The sequence below is a fragment of the Athene noctua genome, chromosome 1 (genome assembly GCF_965140245.1).
Source record: "Athene noctua chromosome 1, bAthNoc1.hap1.1, whole genome shotgun sequence".
Lineage (NCBI taxonomy): Eukaryota > Metazoa > Chordata > Aves > Strigiformes > Strigidae > Athene > Athene noctua.
The window spans coordinates 115,205,176-115,221,273 of record NC_134037.1 but is presented as its reverse complement, the minus strand read 5'-3'; the positions used below and the strand labels follow the sequence as shown (position 1 = coordinate 115,221,273).

Here is a 16,098-nt window from a genome sequence, read left to right as displayed (position 1 = left end):
ACCAATTTAATGCTGATTTGTATCCCTTCCCATCCCTTCTTTCTGGTATATGTCTGGACACAGGCTTTACGCAAACTAAGGAGCAAAGGATGTTGAAAAAAATCAGAATACTACAGCTCCCCCATCCGATCTATTTACGTATGACTGGTCTGTGTAACAAAACAAGTTCTTAAGAGCTGATTTTCCACTGTTCAGCCAAACTGTTGACCACAGGAGAGATGCAAACAGGCGTCAGGATAGCAAGCCCCCAGCAGAGCCCTGTTTCTTGACTTTCCACTGTGCAAGTATGTAATTGTCACAGGATTTTAGAAAGAGACTGGTTTTTAAGTAATTAAGCTTCTTGAACAGTCTTCTGCAAAAGCAAGGTGTTGACTATACACTCACTTTGATTACCAACTACAGCACAGCCCTGATTATATTTCAGCTTCACACTCCCTCAGTATTCTTACATTAATTTCCTTTCCTCCAGCTTTTTATTCAAGTAGCTTCCCTTTAATTGTTGCCCTTCTTTGCCTCAAACCAACATCTTGCCTGCATTGTTCTGGCCTTTTACAACTTCACTCTCTTCTCTGCAGGTATTCTGGCACTTTCCTCTCATTGTGCACATGCCTGAACTCAAAGAAGAGTCATTCTCCCAGTACAGCTACCTCTATTTGGGCACCAGTTTAACAGGGAAAAAAAACCCAAAAAAACCCACAACCCAAACAAAAAAAACCCACCACACCAACCAAAAAACAACACCCAAGAAAATTATGCCAGCAAAGCTCAGAAGTATTGACTAGACGTGATGCAACTATTTAGTAAAGTTTTAAGCTATCTCACTTATGTTATCCCCACCTGCAGATCATTCTTCTGATCAGGGCAAAAGTCAGCCAAGGGATTACAAACCAAATCATTTACTTAAACAGTTCAGTCCCAGCCAGCTTTGCCCAGTGTAGGTGTGAAAGCATGCACACACATCACTCTGCTGGCAAAGCAGTGATGAAGAATGGCCTGAACCAAAACATCTTAAACCAAACCACCTGAATTCACAATGCAACATCCACAGTTATCTTTCTCCACCACCAATGGGATTTTTTCCTGGTATCATCTGCTTCCTTTGCCCTCAGATACTTCTCTTACTAAACATTTCAGAGCCCACTCTGCTCATAAGGGTTTATTAAGAATCACCACACGCTGCCAAAACATTATTCTCGTACATCACCCCATCACTAATTGCAATGCAGAGAGTAAACCGCCCCACTTTTCTCCTTCCTCCACCTCATTCCAGCCATGCCTCAACTTATAGTTCCATCTTAATAGGAGATAAAAGCGCTACATTATATTTACTGCAGTATTAACTGGTGTTCTTTACTTTTTTGCATCCTCCAGACTTTTCCATGCCATGGAAGTCTTGCTGGCACTAATCTAGCAACAAAAACTTACGGAGAAAAGGCAAACACAACAACACAAGCTAGCCACGGCGGTACACCAGCACTGCCTACTGCGTTGACGCCAAACCCACACGGTGGCCACTCGCCACGCCGGTGCGGCGGACGGGACGGGGTGCTGAGCTCTCCCGCCCGATGCTGCAGCACTCGGAGCAGCGGCAGCCCGCAGAGCCTCGCTGCAACAACGCGCCAGGGCAGGGCCTCTTTTTTGGGCTGAATCCCACGGGCCGGAGGAGCCGCGGCAGGAGCGGGTACCCGAACAGAGGAAGCTCAGAAAAGAGAGACTACGGCGGGGGAGGCTGGAAGCTTCTAAGGCAGGAGCAGTGCGGCTACCGCCGTTACCCACGAGGGGCTTCTCCCCCTCAGCCAGCGGCGCGGGTCCCTTAAAACGCTCCCCGCCTCCCCCTCGGCCGTCAAGAAGCCCGCCGCCGCGACACAGCCCACCGCGGCGGCTTTCCCACAGAAACAGCGGCTTCTCGCATCGCCCCTCTCTCGCCGCTCGCTCGCTCCCTCACTCACCGGCCGCCTTCCGCCCGCCGCCCGCCCGCCGCGGCTGCCCCGGATGTTGATGCGCGGCGGCCCGGCCCAGCCCGGCCCGCCCCGCCGGAAGCAGACGTGGCGGCGGCGGCACGGCCCGCCCTGCCCGTGTCCCCCGCGCCGCTGGCCGGCCGGCATGAGGGGCTGCCGGCACCGGGCGCCCAGCCCGGCCGCGCCGCGGGCGCTGCTCTGCGCTCTCCTGGCAGCGGCGGCAGTGGCGGAGAGCGGCCGCGCGCTCCCTCAGCTCAGCGACGACATCCCCTTCAGGGTGAACTGGCCCGGCACCGAATTCAGCCTGGTCGGTACCGCGGCGGCGGGGGTGCGAGGGGTCTCTCACTCCTACTTAGCAGCCTCCCTGCCTCGAGGAGCTGGGCGGCTCGAACTGCTAACGGCGCCCCCGGGCGGCAGGAGTTGGGGGCAACGGCCGGAGCCCCCTCACGCCCGGCTTTGCCTTTAAAGCCCCCGTGCCACAGAAAGGGGGTTTAGGGTGTCGTCAGCATTGCCTTGCTGGGGCGTGCCTTAAGCATCACCCCGGGGGCGGGCAGGGGTCACAAGCAGTAAGTGCCTCCGCGTGCGCCGGGCCGGAGGGTGAGCCTTAGGCCCGGGCCGAGCAGCTGGGGAATCCCAGGGAAATCTACCCCGAAAGCCAGCGTGGGAATGGGTGGTTGCCAGGCGTCACCGTTATGGTGGTATGGCTTTCGTAAAGGTCCTCCAGAAAGAACGAGAAACAACGTAAGCGGGAGCAAGCTGAGCGTGGAAGAGAGTGGGGATGTGGAAGAGAGTGGGGATGTGGCTGGAGGCGGAAGGATTGAAGTAAAGGAGAAGGCTAATGCGTACTAGCAAGGTTAGAGGCCAAAGCCCAGTCTTGTGCTGATTATAATTAAGACCCAGGAAATGCTCTGGACCGCCTGTCCTATGAATTAACTGTAACACTTACAAATTCAGGAATATTTCTAACAAGTGGCATTAAAAAAACTCACCTGACTAATCCTTAGGTTGGCTGTTCTTTTTAGCCTACAACTGGTGTCCTGTACAAAGAGGATAACTATATTATAATGACCACTGTGGATAAAGAAAAATATAAATGTATACTTCCGCTGATAGCAAGTGGCAATGAGGTAAGTTCAGTCAAGTCTTTATTGTAGTCGTAAACTGTAGACAAGTCTTAACAGTATCTTTTCAGTTACTTTTCCAAAATAAAGACTTTTTTTCTTGTAAAAGGAAAATCACCTGTAGAATGCTTCACACTTTCACAGTTCATAGTAGATGCCTTCACTTTGTACTACTTACTGGCTCTATACTAAATGGGGACAGTCTGAGCAGTCTTGTAGTCCTTGTTTGGCAACAAACGATTGATACATGTTCTGTTTATTGTTAGGTCTATCACTTATTGGGAAATTCTCATCTTTTAAACAACTTTATCAAACTCTAGGCCAGTAAACAACTACAAAGGTTGTTGACACTGCTATCATGATCGCTGTATCTGAAAATACTAACACAGTAGGACAGCTATCACAAGTAGTTTTTGTTCTCCGTCATCACTTCCTCATTTGGAAATCTGAATGCATAATTTGGGGCTTAAAAAAAAAAGCATATAAATACACGTTTGTACAAGAGAATGTGGACTGAGGAGGCCTTTGGTGAGGTTTATCATTGGTTCATTTTTTCATACTGTGAGAGCTGACACAGACGAGCTGTACTGCTGTGGTGGGCACCTCCATGCTGACGTAGCCTTCATCATTTATGTGACTGATAGCCCCGAGTGCTTCAGTCTAGGTCAGAAATCTCTAGTACTGAAGAACTTTGTATGGAAATCTCTTCAATAGAGTACACACTCACAGAGCAAAAATTATGCAGAAATAAACTTCCACAGTATTACTTATGCTTTTTTTGATCCATTTAAAAAAATTATGTCAAAGCTGTGTGATGTTCCAGTTATGTGCATCCGTACAGCATCAGCATCAACTAACAAATGACAAGACTGTTCATGTTGTGTTCCTAGTCACACCCCAAGCTGTCACTCTGGACATGACCAAGTTGAGAGCTCTTACTCTTGCCACGTGTGTATTTTATAAACCACAAAACTTTTCTGACTATTTCTAACTTTTCTTTTCCCCTTCTTACTAAATTATCTTTTATGTTTTCTAATCACCACACAGCTCCTTCAGGGCAGGAATTAATGAGGTTTTGTACCTTTTCATTTTGCAACTTTTGTTTTGTTTTTTACTATTGCAAGTGAATATCAACCAAGAAAACTATTGCTAATTTTAATGTAAGAAATATCCTTCTGTTCTAGGAAGAAGAAAAGGACTATAAAGGTCCTACTCCAGGAGAGTTGCTGGAACCACTTTTTAAGCAAAGTAGCTGTTCATATAGAGTATGTTACTTCTGTGTGGATAATTTAAATGCTAATTAAAAGTTTACAACCCAGTCCATTTCAAGGGTTAGTGTAGTGGTAGTGTTTAGTGTAGATCTCAGGATTCAAGTAAATTGGCTTGCTATAGTAGCAACTTAAAAATGTGGTTTTAAAATGCTTACTTCCAGAAGTCAATCCATAACATCTGACAGTCTAATGGAAAGCATTTCTCAGAAGGTGTTAGAAGACCAAAACAAACATGCTTCTACAGATTCTGAAAGCTTTCCTGGTTTTCATCAGCTGTCATCCCAATTCAGAGACTCACCTCTTGCATTACAAGAGCAAGCCTAATACCAAACAAGCTGGTACTGAGAACCAGACACAGCGAAAGTGGCCAAATTTTTTACCTACACAACATCCCACGCAAGTCCTTGAGGAAGGAGTGGGTCAAGCACAGTCAGTAAGCAACCTGTATCTACAACAGTTGCCAAAACCAGTCTGTGCTAAGTCACTGCAGTTTAGCCCAAGGGGTTTGGGGGCAAGTTTAGTCTTTACATCTTATTTAATGTTTTTCTTTTATCTGTGTGAAAGTTAAGGAAACTTTGCCTGGTGTTTTTATCTGGAACATCATCAGAATGCTTGGGGAACACAGACTGTTCACTGTGCTATTGGTTTTGAGGCTGGCCAAGCCCACCTGCTTGAGCTGCATTTCATTGCTGCAAAAGCCAGATTTTTTTTTTTTTTTAAGGGAGGAGGGTGTGTGTAATGTATCTAAACAGATTTTTTTTAAAAAAGATTTTTTTTTTTAAGATTGAATCTTACTGGACTTATGAGGTCTGCCACGGAAAACACATCCGTCAATATCACGAGGAGAAGGAAACGGGACAGGTAGGCTTCTTATAATTTAAGAGTCTCAACCTCCTTTTCCACGGGCATGTTCATGCTTAACTCCTCTAGAAGACTTGAATTCCTGTACACTTGAAAAAGTATGGAAAAAGGTAACTGAAATTTGTTTTAACTTCTTTTAATTGTAGAAAATAAACATCCAAGAATACTATCTGGGGAATATGATGATAAAGAACCCATTATCAGAACCAGGTTTGTCTTAGATTAATTTATTTTGCCGATGCTAATTTAATTCTTTGAGTTTTTATTATTACTCTCTGAAATGTGCTGTAGAAGACTGATTCCCAGTGCGATAGAATTGTGTAGATTACTTTTTTTTTTAACAAGATGTATTGCTTTCAGTTAATTCCTTTTTAGCAGCTTACATTGCATTCATCCTGTCAATTTTGCTGTGCTGTCTAATTGATTAGAGTAACTAATCTGCAATAATTAGTGTTAGGGAAAGAACTTATGTAGTATAAGAAATAGAACCGACATATGCCAGATCAGACTTTGATAATGTAGCCTGTTGCCACACTCTAGGTGGGAAGAAGTGTCTTTCAAACTGTGAGCAGAGGGCAGAGCATGTAGCACATCCTAGTCTCTGCTGTTCTGTAATAAAACCTAAACTGCAGATCCCTTACAGCCTTTTCATGTAGATTTTGATCCTTGGAACTGTCTGAGATCCTTTTTCAGGGGTCCTGGTGGAGATCTTCATATACTGAAGTGTCTAAAGTGGGACTTTGGTGGAAGTTAGGTAGCTAAGCCCCAAACTCAAACTGCAATTTAGAATAACTAATTTTCTGAGCACTTGAAATTTTTTTGCCCATAAATTATTGTAGATGCTGGAAATTCTGTGGTTGTACCTGCCAAAATCTACTTCCCTGGATGAGCACTTTGGCAGTATATAGTCCAAAGAACTGCAAAAATCCACAGACTTAAGTGTTCATTCATCAGAATTGACAGAAACAACAGAAAACACATAACTAGTAGTTTGTGTTTTTTTTTTTTTTAATTCTAGGCTAGTATAGAAAAGGTGGGCACCACCATTTTTCTCTTCCTAAAAGTGATTAACTTGAACACCTAAGTCTTGGGGGGATTTAGCACTATTAATCCCATTCCTTTGAATCTCCCACCTTCAGCCTTAAGTTAGATATCTTAGTCCTGAAAAGAAACACGGCTTCAGAAAATGCATTGTTTGGCATTTCTTTATTAGTGAATTACAGTGCTTGTTTGTGCTGTCATTAATCCTGTGCAGAAATGCCTAATTCTCCCTAGATGCTGCTGTACGGAAAACAAGATTTTTGATTTGTTTTACAGATTCTTTTGTGGGACTAGATGCTGCAGTTACATGTGATGATACTTCAAGTCATCATATCTGAGTCTTTCAGGATGTTGACCCTCTGTCCTTTCCACTTAGGCAGCAGGCTGTATTTTTTCTATGCTTCCTATACAGCAGATCACGCTAGTTCTCTTAAAAAATAACATAGATGGTTTCTCAAAAACCAGTGTGAGCTGAATCCACAAGTGTGATACAGTGAACGTGGAGCAGATGCATGGGTGACAGCAAAGCAGAGTGGCCTTTTGCTCACCTAATTCTGAATGGAGTCCAGATGGTCTCCTGAAGCATTTGGGAAGGCTGAGGAGAGCTCTCACCTGTGACAGCTTGGAGTCCCTGCCCCATAATGATGTTTACTCTCATTAATCATTACTAGGGCATGCAGGCTGGCCTCACTTCTTCCTATGAGTGTACCCCTGGGGGCTGGCTAGTGGGTGGGCTGAAGTACTTGCCTCTTTGCTGTCCCAGCCTGTCATTCACTCACTTAGAAAGCGGTAGTCGGCTACCCCTCGCAGAACAGCAGTAGTAACATGTTCTTTTGGCCTTCCTGTGGTGCTAGGGCTGGATTTGGCCTGTCCTACAAACTCAAAATTGCTTTAAGACAATGCTAACTGATATTTTGTTCTGTTTGCTCTAGACCCCAGGTTGCTGTTTATTTCCTTTCTTTCCTCTTTTTCACCTGCAAGTTCAGGAAGTTGACTTTTGGCAGTGTATACACAAAGTACTAGCAAATACACAAAACATGCAAACTTCTCTGTATAAAATTTAATTTTATTTCAAGTTCACAGACTTTGTGCTTACCTCATTCTTAATTATTCCCTAGATCAAGAAGAGAAGGAAAATCCAAAAGAGAGTGCAAAAGAGGCAAGTGAAATACATCTATTTTAACTTTTGCATCAGTACTGGAGGCAATTTATATATGATGAGGTTATGTAATTAGTTCCCTACCAAAATGAACATCAAAAAATCTAACTCTGCTCCTGAGTTGCACTCTTCCTCACTTCCGATTATCAGTACCAGCTCAGAAAGTTTATTTAGTCTAGCTAGTCAAATTTCTTGCCTTTCTACTTATTTACATTAAAGTTACACTAATCTTAAATGAGATTAATTATATGCTCTTCTATGAAGACAATACACATAACTACAAAGTCATTATGGTCTCGTGACAGTTATTTTTTCCAGCTACATCAGAGATCCCAGTTCCTTTAATGACACTTCTGTGCGTTTTGGGTAGGGAGGAATGCTTAACAGAATCCTGCAGCGCAAAATCCCTAAAAGATTTCTTGACTTGATGACTCATCCCATAAAACTTGTGTGCTTCCATTTTCCATTAGAGAACTTTTCCATTTGTTTAGGCCCCAAAACTCAGTTCTGAGTCGCTAACTTTATGGCAAAACAATGGAAGTACCTGAAGCATGTTGGAGTTTGGAGTTAGCAATAGCAGATTTGACCTGTGGACAGACACTTGCCTACCTTAATTCCCATTATCCTTCTATTTAATTCTGAAATTAAGTTTTTGTCTACATGCTCTTTGTAATGCTGATTTACATAGCACAGAGTTCTGCAGTGGGTCTCAGAAAATACACATGCCTGGTAAGCATTTTGGGGGAGCAGACCCAAGTCGGGACATGGTCCATTCTGATGTCAGTGGCAGTTACGCCTTTTTGAATTAAAGAAAACTAGGTTCTTTATAGTGTAACTTTTTTTTTTTTTTAAATTTCAGAGGGAGTTAAGTCTTTGATGTACATATGCTGTCTTGGTTTCAGTCTGTAAAGAATTTATACTTGCAATTTGCATGGAATATCTAGTCATGAAAAGGAAAGAATGCACAACACAGCTAGGTGGTGCTTAAATTAACCAAAACCTGCTGCGACTAGAGATTTACTTTTAAGTCCTGCTGGGGTGCCTTTCAGTTGTGTGCAAACAACAGCTATCTCCATTTAGATTTATTGAATAGTTACCTTCAATGAAATGCGTAGGCATAATTTTTCAGTTTTTAAGGAAAAATCGGTTGTTTTGTTCAGAAAGATAGAAAGTGAAAGCACTGGTATTCTTTTTGTCAGCTCTTTTGTACACAATCAGAATATCTCTTCATTTCCCACCTTTGAATATTGAGGTATAGAGTGGGTAAGTGAGTGGAAGCCAAGGAGTGTCCTCACGATTATGCTGCTGGTATGTTCATTCTTTAACCTCAGGAATATCTCATCACTCCATTTGTGGTGGAACAATTTTCAGGAGGAGAGAATCAGTGGCCTGTGACAGGGTATCATGGTTTGAAAACCAAAGTAAGTGAGATACGGAAAGGTCCCAGGTCCCTGGCTTAATGTCCTGACCACAGAAGGCACCACTGCTTTTTAACACAGAGCCTGATTTGTTGTGCATTGAAAACCTTTACTAGCTCAAGCAACACAGGCATAAAAAGGTCTAGTTTGTGGGTTCCAGCATGGTTTTTGCACAAATGGAACTTTTGGTACACCAGGAGCATTAGCTGCTTCCAAGATGGGAGTCAGGAGAGGGACTTTTACCAGTTTGGGGAATTAATTTCTTAAAGTGGAAACTGATGAAACATATGAAGGACCAAGTCTGAAGAGAGCTTACTTAAAGCGTATACAAAAGTAGATTTACTTTGTATGCATCATTCATTAGCCACAATAACTGGTGGTGTGGGATGCTCTAGGTAAGGAGCAACCCGGCCTGGCTCTGCCGAGACGTGTAGCACAGGGATCAGGATGACTTTGTGGCGGCGTTTTTAGATTCCTCCTGGTGAAGGTAACGAGCCTGGCCAGACCTGGGCTGAGTCTGGCATTGCTACTCGCATCTCCCCATCTCCTAGACTACAGGGTGACCACAGCTGGCTTGGTGCTCTTCCAAAATAGTGCACCCAGCTGGCAAGCTCTCTTGGAACTGAAATGTCAGGCAGCCCCTGCAGAGGAACCAGCTGCTTTTGAAGTCAGAGCTTGTGTGGCTTGGCGTTTTTGTGCAGTGCTGGGCTGGAGGTGATAAACCAGAACATGTCTGGATGTTGCAGAAACACCAAGTAACTACACAGCGGTTGGGTGGGTTGTTTTTTTTTTTGTTTGTTTCAGAAGAGTTGAAGGAGCTCTGCTGTGATTCTTAACTTGTACTTTCTTTCACCTAGATACCTACAAAAAATATAGAAGGGCAGATGACCCCATACTATCCTGTAGAGATGGGAAATGGCACACCCTGCAGCTTGAGACAAAACCTGCCCAGATCAAGTACGGTGATGTACATCTGTCATCCAGAAGCTAAACATGAGATTCTTTCAGTAGCAGAAGTTACAACCTGTGAATATGAAGTGGTTATATTGACACCTCTGTTATGCAGCCATCCTAAATATAGGTATGGTACTCCCAATCTTGCTTAACGTTATCACTTCAGATTTTCATCAGTTTTCATGCATGTATGCGTTTGTATAAGTTTTATATCCAGCTGTGGTTTCTGGTGCAGAGCTGTGATGTGTAGGTACTTACTTTGGCAAGTGCAGTTTTGCCAAGACCTAAGTTTTCATGTTAAGTTGCACAGCGTTTGCATTTTCTAAGTCTCTAGTGACTGATCCAATATGAGAAGCAGAGAGGAGGTATAATTATTTTCAACAGGTAAGTTTCTAGCCCTGTCATTCTGGAGAAACACAGAATAGGGCATTAAGGCTGCAGGCAGATTGAGAACACCCTGTCTCCTCTTAGTTTATAATTTCAATGTCTTGGAGAATCATCTTCATGGTATTCAAAAATGGCAGATTGCATGTGTGTATTATATGTGTGCACAGACTCTTAACTTCTCCAATTTCAGAAAAAAAAAAGTATGGCGTGACCTTAACATTTATTTTAGCAGTACTCCCAATTTAAGGAGCTCCCCATCTGTCTGAATAGGACAGATTTTTTTACCTTTCAAGGGGTATAACTAGAATTGCAAAGTGACTATGATATACAAATGAAGGGAGTAATGGACAGGAGTTCTGAATTGCCTCTGTACACAGACGTCAGAACAAGTGAGTATTTAATCACTGTTCTGAGGCAACAAAGTCTAAAGGACAGAATCATCAACTGGGCATTTCATAAACACTTGCCAGTTGAAGTAAATAAGTTGTGCTATTGTTTAAATATTTAGTATCTATTATAAATTTTCTCATGTAGATGGGTTTGGTAGTACTATGTTATCTGTTGCACTTATCTATGACACTATTACCTGTTTACTATGTGAATCTTTTAAGTCTTAATCTTAAGGAAAAATAGGAAGTGCACAGGCAAATTGTTCTATCGTTTGGTAAAAATAAAATCTTGAGCTTTTACCTCCTTCCAAAGGGAAGGCATGGAACGCTTCCTGGCCACCATCAGGAAATACTTAAACTAAACATACAGGATCTTTATTTTCCCACTTACATCATCTGAGTAAAGATAGGTGGAGATAGCAGGCTGGAAACACTGCTCAGTGTCAGCAGAGGTAACAAAAAAACAAACCTCATTTTCATTTAAGTGCACTTTTCCTGTTGTGTTCCTGAAACAGCATTGTGCAGTACTTGAACCACCAGCACTTTCCCTCTACACCCATTATCGTACCCAATAATGTACTTCCCTCAACATAGCAAAAGTACATCATTTAGTTCTAGTTGTTGTTCTGATTTGGCTATAATTTGACTTTTTTTTTTTTTTTTTTTAATTGGTGGGAACTGGGGACAGGGAGGAAGGCAGTGAAAAGTAATATTTGTTTACTGTAACTATTAACCTTAATGTTATTTAAATAAAATTCAGATAAAACTAGGCTTCTTTGGCACAGGGCTCATGTAATCTGGAGTGCAGTTACTATTTAGGAAATGTTTTCAGATGCTTTTAACTACAATGGTGATGACTATGTGGGTACTGCTGTGTATTACAGACTCTCCCTAGGAAGACATCACAAAGAGCCACCTTCCTTTGAAGCAGTATCTGCATACTTGTTTTGTAAATAAGTGTTCTCTAAAGAGGACCTTTTCAATGAGATGAGTAACGAAAACTGAACAAATGCTTCATTTGTCAGTATGATTTTCAATTTGGTGTTCACTTTCCTTTACTATTTTCTGTTAAAGCTTACTTGGTGTTTTAATGAGGCCTTCATTTGTGTAAAGTAAGGAGAAAGCTGTTAACTCTGCTTCATATTTTTGCTTTTTCTTTCTGGAAATAAGATGCTTTTTGCAGACATGACTCATGTAGCGAGTGATAAAGGAATAATGGGTATATATGCAGCATGAAAAGACATACATGTCAGATAATATAAGAATGTATTATTTTATATAGGAACTGCATCTATCAAGTTTAACCTTTCCTAGCTTCTGAGAGTGCTTTGGGGAGCCTTGACACTACATCAGTGGTACACGTACAGTGCAGTTTGCCTTTTAATACACAGCTTTTTCCTCTTGATGAAGATAGGTTGGATTGCATGGCTAGTTGTCTGGCAGTGTTAGGAGTGAGACTATGCTGGGCAAGAAGTGTTTTTATGTCAGTCGTAAGAACAGTGTAGCTTTGGATGAGATGGTGCAAGTACAAGAGAAAAAAATCCACACCTTAGCCCAGCTCAGTCAGAAACTTACAGCAATAAAAAAGTATGTGTTGTCTTTAAGGCATAACTAGTGATGTATTCCTAACTTGTTTGGACAGGTTCAGGGCTTCCCCTGTGAATGACATCTTTTGCCAGTCACTGCCAGGATCCCCACTTAAACCCCATAATCTGGAACAGCTGGAGAAACAACAAGAAATGATGAAGATGCCTTTTAGAAGGGTTAAGGAGGTAGGATTTGTTTAATTTTAAATAAAAAAAAAAATTATTTTCTGTGTTGTAACACATACGACTTTTAGTTCAAAATGGATTAAGTTCTCTTACCCAACTTTGTAAGACCATGTCAGTCTTTCAGCTGGTCTTTAAGCTTTTTGAAATCGTCTGTAGCTTATATTTGGAAGGAAAACAAAGCAAGTAAGTTTGGGCTTCTAATTTTTGAGCTTCACTTTTGTAGCCTTCATAGCCTACAGTTTACAAATGTGTTAAGTTTTTGACTTTCAATCTTTTTTTTCACCTATGCTGAAGACAGTGAGAACACTGACAAGATGGTTTCATATTTCTTCCCACAGCCCACTTCACTTAAGTAACTTCCTATAACTTACAAGGCTTTGCAAAGGACATATGGAATCTAAATGGGTGTATTTGTGTATACTGTAATTTCAGGAAGAAATGCATTCAACAAAGGAAGAGAAATTTTCTTCCATTCATAAGCCTGTTGCTGTTGGGGGCCATCAACTCTTAACTGTGGGAACAACCCACATCTCCAAACTGACCGATGACCAACTTATAAAGGAATTTCTTAGTGGTTCCTACTGCTTCCATGGGGTGAGAAATAAAGCTATGCATAATAAAAGAGCTGCTCCTTAATTGCACATATTGCTTTATGTCTTTGTTTTGTTTTTCTATGAACTCTAATAGTTGCATTCTTATGCATTCTTATACACATAGTAATTGCCTTTCCCTGCATTGATGTAGGGCAGGCTTATATACCAAACTCAGTGCTAGAAATGTCTCTCTGACCTTTCTGTTGAAGCTCAGTTTATTTGAGCAGACAGTGAAATGAAAGTAGATCATGGAAATTGTTCAGTGCTGATTTTGTTAATGAGAAGAAAAAAAAAAGAAAGATAAAACTTATTGAGAGAACAGCCAGCAGAGAAAAGGTATCTGAAGTTTTTGAGGAAAATATTTATTTAAAAGATGAATAGGGGGTATACAAATAGTTTAAGGAATTTAGTCCTATGTGGCTTTTCCAAAAGCCTTTCCTTAAATGCATTTATTCCATCCCTTGCCTATGTTAATTAGTCTTATAAGAGATTCCCTCTCAGTGCAAACCTCGAATCATCTGATTAATAGCTATGGAGTTTTGACAGCTGAAATAGCCAGTGGTTTAGGGTCTGGAGGGAAGTGGATGTTGCAGTTCTGGGGTGCTTTGTTTGATTCGGGTGTTTGTTTTTGTTTTAACATTGAGATTATACCTCTCCCTAGGGTGTTGGTTGGTGGAAGTACGAATTCTGCTATGGCAAATACGTTCATCAGTATCATGAGGTATGTTTAAATAATTTGATGTCCTGCCACCAGATGGCTGTGGGGGGAAAAAAGGCGTTAGAGAATCTGCCTACAATGTGAAAAAAGCAGCATCCTTTTCTTGGCTGATCAGCATCTTGGATTGAAGAAGTTGGATTTCAGAAAAGAAACTCCATGTGCTCCCTAAGTTTATGCAGGGGTATGTAGGTACTGTGTCAGGTAGAGCACAGGGATAATCAAAGCTGAAAAAACGTGGGGTTTCCATGGGAATACTCCTCTGGTCATTGAAACACTTCTGTCAGCAAACACAGCCTGGGTGGCTGTTCTGAAGAGACCAGCTACTTGAGTCTTGACCCTAACACAAGGTCAGACATAGTTTGTTCCAAATGCAAGAACCTGTTATGCTGACAGCAACAGACTTGCTCTAGAAATTACATTCTACACGTCATTAAAATATCCTCACTGATAGTTGTATAATACAAGGTATAATTATCAGCTTTTCCTTATTTAGGATAAGGAAAGTGGCAAGACTTCTGTGGTTGTGGGCACCTGGAGCAAGGAGGAACACATTGAATGGTCCAGGAAGAATGCTGCTAGAACCTACTACCTTCGAGAAGATGGCACACAGAGTGTGAGGTACGGTTATGGCCACCATGATTACTGCTCGGGCTGACTGCTCCTGAATTGGTCTCACACTTGCACTAGGGAAGGATAAATGCCAGGGCCCACACCTGCAGTGTGTGAATATTCCATTTATGAATAGGTACCATAAACTGTCAAGAGAGGTGTTGTATAGATTTTTCTGCACACCCCCCCCCCCCCCCTATTCATTGTGCAATATCAGAAAAGGTAATTCAACACTTTAGATATGATGCAGAATAAAAATCTTCCAACAATGAACAACTGTTTGCTTCTGCAGTAACTGAAATACAACACATTACTTCCTTGCCTTGTGTATTAGTTACATATTTGATGAAGTATGAGCTATTGTATCATGTAAGTTAGCTGCATGCTTAAGAATTGTGTTTAATATTTCCAAACTTTTTCATTCCAATCTTTTGTGGCAGGATGGTGTCTCATTTCTATGGAAATGGAGATGTGTGCGACTTAACAGACAAGCCAAGGCAGGTGACTGTGAAATTGAAGTAAGTTGACTTTTTCAGTAAATTGATGTTTTGTGTCTCTGCGGCCCATGTCAGAGGGAAAAGCCTCTGTTGTCCTCATAAAGCCCAGAAAGCTTAGCAAAACCGCTCTAGATACTAGGGTAGTACATGGTTTAATCTGTGCTTATTCCATGCTAAACACTACAAAATTTCTATTCTTTTTTCAGATGTAAAGAATCGGATTCTCCTCATGCTGTGACCATATACATGTTAGAGCCTCATTCTTGCCAGTACATCCTTGGGGTAGGCAAAGACATACTTGAATTCCCTAAGACCAGGTGCCACCTAGCAGAGGATGTCTCCAGGTGCACATTGAAAACTGCCCCCTCTTTTCAGTGACTCTTCACACAACCTTCCTGTAGCATACTTTAGCCCCTAGACGCAGCTGCTGAACAAATAACTGCTTTTTGTGCAGTTGTGTTTGCTCAGAGGAAGGAGGGTCGTTATTAATTACAGTAGTTACACGGTTGATATGCTATAGAGGCCATACCCAAAAGGGAAAAGCACTAAATTTTACAAAGTGCTGCTTGAGTACCGTGCCTCTTGCAATCTGTTGTCATTAATCTCATGATCTCTGTTGCAATCTCTTGTAAAAGTTTTATCAACCATTTCATAGTCTTTAATGTTTTGACCTCTCATGTTCAAGGTGGAGTCTCCAGTCATCTGTAAAATTTTGGACACAGCCGATGAATATGGGCTCCTTTCAGTGCCCAGCTAAAGCCCCCGCGGGCAGCCCCAGGAACATCCCGTCTGCGCGATGGCGATGGCTTTCCACCAGCCAGCCTCACCAGCAGCATCCTCTCAGCTGAGGGACTCGTGAACCACTTTGTGTATAACTATGTGTATATAAGAGGTTATCGATAAACTTTTAAGGATTAAAATCTTGTCTTGCACTTCCTGTTTGACTTGTGTATGACACATTCGACAGTCATCATTGTCATCATTAAGGTATAATTACCAACTTTAAAAAGGCAAAATAAACAAGGTCCAGCTTCGAATAAGGAGTTCAGCTGCTAGCAGAATGAACAAGTGAACCAACACTTCATGCTGAGGAGCCTTCACCAGCCACCACAACACTGAATCGTTCTGCTGCCATAACCTACTTTGTCCAAACATAAAAATTCCCTCAGCTATTAATGCAGTTAATATCACAGTCATTCCTTCTCTTACTTCGCCTTACCTCTTCCCCAATCTTGGGCTGCGTTTCAGGACTTTCTTTTTTTTTTAACACTGTAGAGTTCATGTTATGTATTTATTTTGCTGCATGTTCTTACTGACCTCAGTCAGATTTACTGTTTTGCTTCTAGTGAT

General features: G+C 41.9%; 2 protein-coding genes across 4 annotated transcripts in view; one reads left to right on the top strand and one right to left on the bottom strand.

Moving 5' to 3' along the window:
- Positions 1 to 1,968, bottom strand: part of ASB3 (ankyrin repeat and SOCS box containing 3) — a 32,748-nt gene extending 30,780 nt beyond the window's left edge. For both annotated transcript variants that reach the window (XM_074897849.1, XM_074898716.1), the window contains exon 1: positions 1,950 to 1,968. The gene's annotated coding sequence lies outside the window, so the exon portion shown is untranslated. The remainder of the gene's footprint in view (positions 1 to 1,949) is intronic.
- Positions 1,969 to 2,041: 73 nt separating this feature from the next.
- Positions 2,042 to 15,680, top strand: ERLEC1 (endoplasmic reticulum lectin 1). 2 transcript variants are annotated; one of them, XM_074926689.1, is made up of 14 exons: positions 2,042 to 2,265; positions 2,981 to 3,085; positions 4,264 to 4,344; positions 5,134 to 5,211; positions 5,358 to 5,421; positions 7,371 to 7,411; positions 9,687 to 9,910; positions 12,202 to 12,331; positions 12,764 to 12,925; positions 13,586 to 13,645; positions 14,136 to 14,260; positions 14,692 to 14,769; positions 14,955 to 15,030; positions 15,434 to 15,680. In XM_074926689.1, the coding sequence occupies exons 1-14, from the start codon at positions 2,104 to 2,106 to the stop codon at positions 15,503 to 15,505; spliced, it is 1,458 nt and encodes a 485-aa protein (XP_074782790.1). In that variant the 5' UTR covers positions 2,042 to 2,103; the 3' UTR covers positions 15,506 to 15,680. The 2 variants fall into 2 exon arrangements, with proteins under 2 accessions (XP_074782790.1, XP_074782782.1); XM_074926681.1 differs by having other exon boundaries at positions 14,955 to 15,092.
- The last annotated feature ends 418 nt before the right edge of the window (positions 15,681 to 16,098 follow it).